Genomic DNA, 1,679 nt, shown 5'->3' with positions numbered 1-1,679 from the left:
GGTCGCAGGAACTCCCCTCCTGGAAAGCATGCTCTGAACAACCAGGTTTCCTGCCGGAACCCAGCCATGAGCATGGCAAAGTTGTGCTGTCTGTCCTGGAAATGATGAGTTGAAGCATCCCTGGACATCTCCTCCTAGCAAAACAAACTTCAGTCTGGGCTGAAAGAAGTGCTGAAACACATGTTTGCTTTAAGCAGGTCCCCTCTCCCAGCTCCCCACTTTTCCTACACATCATCCTGAGCTGGGCTGCCTTGCTGGACCAGAGCTTCTCCCAGGCTCACCTGCTGCTGCAGCTGAAGGGGAGCCTAAAGGACATGAGCTCTTATGGCTGGTGTCCCTCAGGAAGGAAAATCCTGTCAGATCAGCAATAGCAAGGACTTAACCTATGGCAGGACCAGGGTCTAAACCTAGCCAGCACAGCTGCACCCCACACCAGCCCGCACCACAATCTCACTGGTTTGGTGAAGAAGGGGGATGATGGAGAAGATGAGAATCAACATCATGGCCTTAGAGACACTTCTATGGGCAGTGGCAAGGCAAGCCCAGAGTCCAGCTCTCTGCAGGCTGCGTCTGAGGCAGAGGGCTTACCACTTAAATGGAGAGAAGATGTTCTCATCTCAAGAGAGGAAGATCTGTTGGGAACCACAGAGTTGGAACTGGCCGCCCCTTGTGCTGCTTCTGGCCTTTGCCCTCAAACCCCTCTGAGCTCAGCCAAGGCTCTTGGAGGAGGGAAACCCTCCAGGGACACTACCCTGAGGAGTAACCCATGGAATGCTTACTTACCTCTTCTTCCACTCCCAATGGACTTGCTGTATTTTGTTATTAAGCTGCATTTTCTGCTCCTCAGGGAGGGCATCATACTCATCCTCATTCAGCTCCCAGAGATGGTCTTCCTCCCTCCTGGCAGCTTCTTCCTGCTCCCGTACTTCAGCACAGACCAGAGCAGAAACCATTAGCAACTGCAAGCAGAGGTTGGTGCTCTGGATGAGCTCTGCAAGGTTTCAGAGCTCTTTCCCAACCCAGCCTATCATCATGCCAGGAGATACTGGGGAGTTCATATCCCTGCTCCTAAACTCAGACAATCCTCCAAACTCTGGCCAGGTGCAAGTTCCCGTGCTTTGCCTGACTGATGTGCACCACCACTGGGGACAGCCGGCCGGTGGTTAGTCACTGAGCCACACCAGCTTGCACTTGTGCCCAAGCTTTAATGTTAGAGATTATGGTGAGTCTTACAGCCTCAGCTCTGCTGTATTTCAAGCAACTGTGAGCTGAGTGCTGGCTACACCAAGGCAGAAGGTGAAAGGATTAATAAAAACATTTCTTATGAGCTCTGTGGCAAACCCAGATATACAGAGATAAGGATGAGAGAGAAGATTTGAGTGGGATGGGATGCCTCACCTTCCTGCTCCTTTGCAGCTGTCTCCTTGCCTTTCCCAGAAGCATGATTCTGGAACAGGTTCACCATGTAAATATGAGGCCGACTGCTGACAGCTCTGAGAAGGCAGAGGAGAGCAGATGCTATGCTGTCTGCAAAGAGGGTCTCTAGGCCATCAATCACCACTCCCCGGTAGCAGTCACTCAGCTGTGAATTAAAAGCAGAAAGGAAGAGTGAGTCAGCTGTTGCACGTGTTGGGGTCACAGCTGGTCAGTATATCCAGATGTCAAAGGACACCAGCCAG

At 51.8% G+C, this 1,679-nt stretch overlaps 1 protein-coding gene across 1 annotated transcript in view; it reads right to left on the bottom strand.

Moving 5' to 3' along the window:
• The window catches only part of LOC103802745 (hydrocephalus-inducing protein homolog), a gene marked incomplete at both ends in the record, with an annotated part of 57,224 nt that overhangs the window by 9,737 nt on the left and 45,808 nt on the right, over positions 1-1,679 (bottom strand). Inside the window, 2 exon segments of the mRNA XM_009075271.1 lie at positions 784-925; positions 1,399-1,582. Of these exon segments, the coding sequence (XP_009073519.1) occupies positions 784-925; positions 1,399-1,582 (326 nt within the window).

The sequence above is a fragment of the Acanthisitta chloris genome, unplaced genomic scaffold (genome assembly GCF_000695815.1).
Source record: "Acanthisitta chloris isolate BGI_N310 unplaced genomic scaffold, ASM69581v1 scaffold1020, whole genome shotgun sequence".
Classification (NCBI taxonomy): domain Eukaryota; kingdom Metazoa; phylum Chordata; class Aves; order Passeriformes; family Acanthisittidae; genus Acanthisitta; species Acanthisitta chloris.
This window is presented reverse-complemented; position numbering and strand designations above follow the sequence as displayed.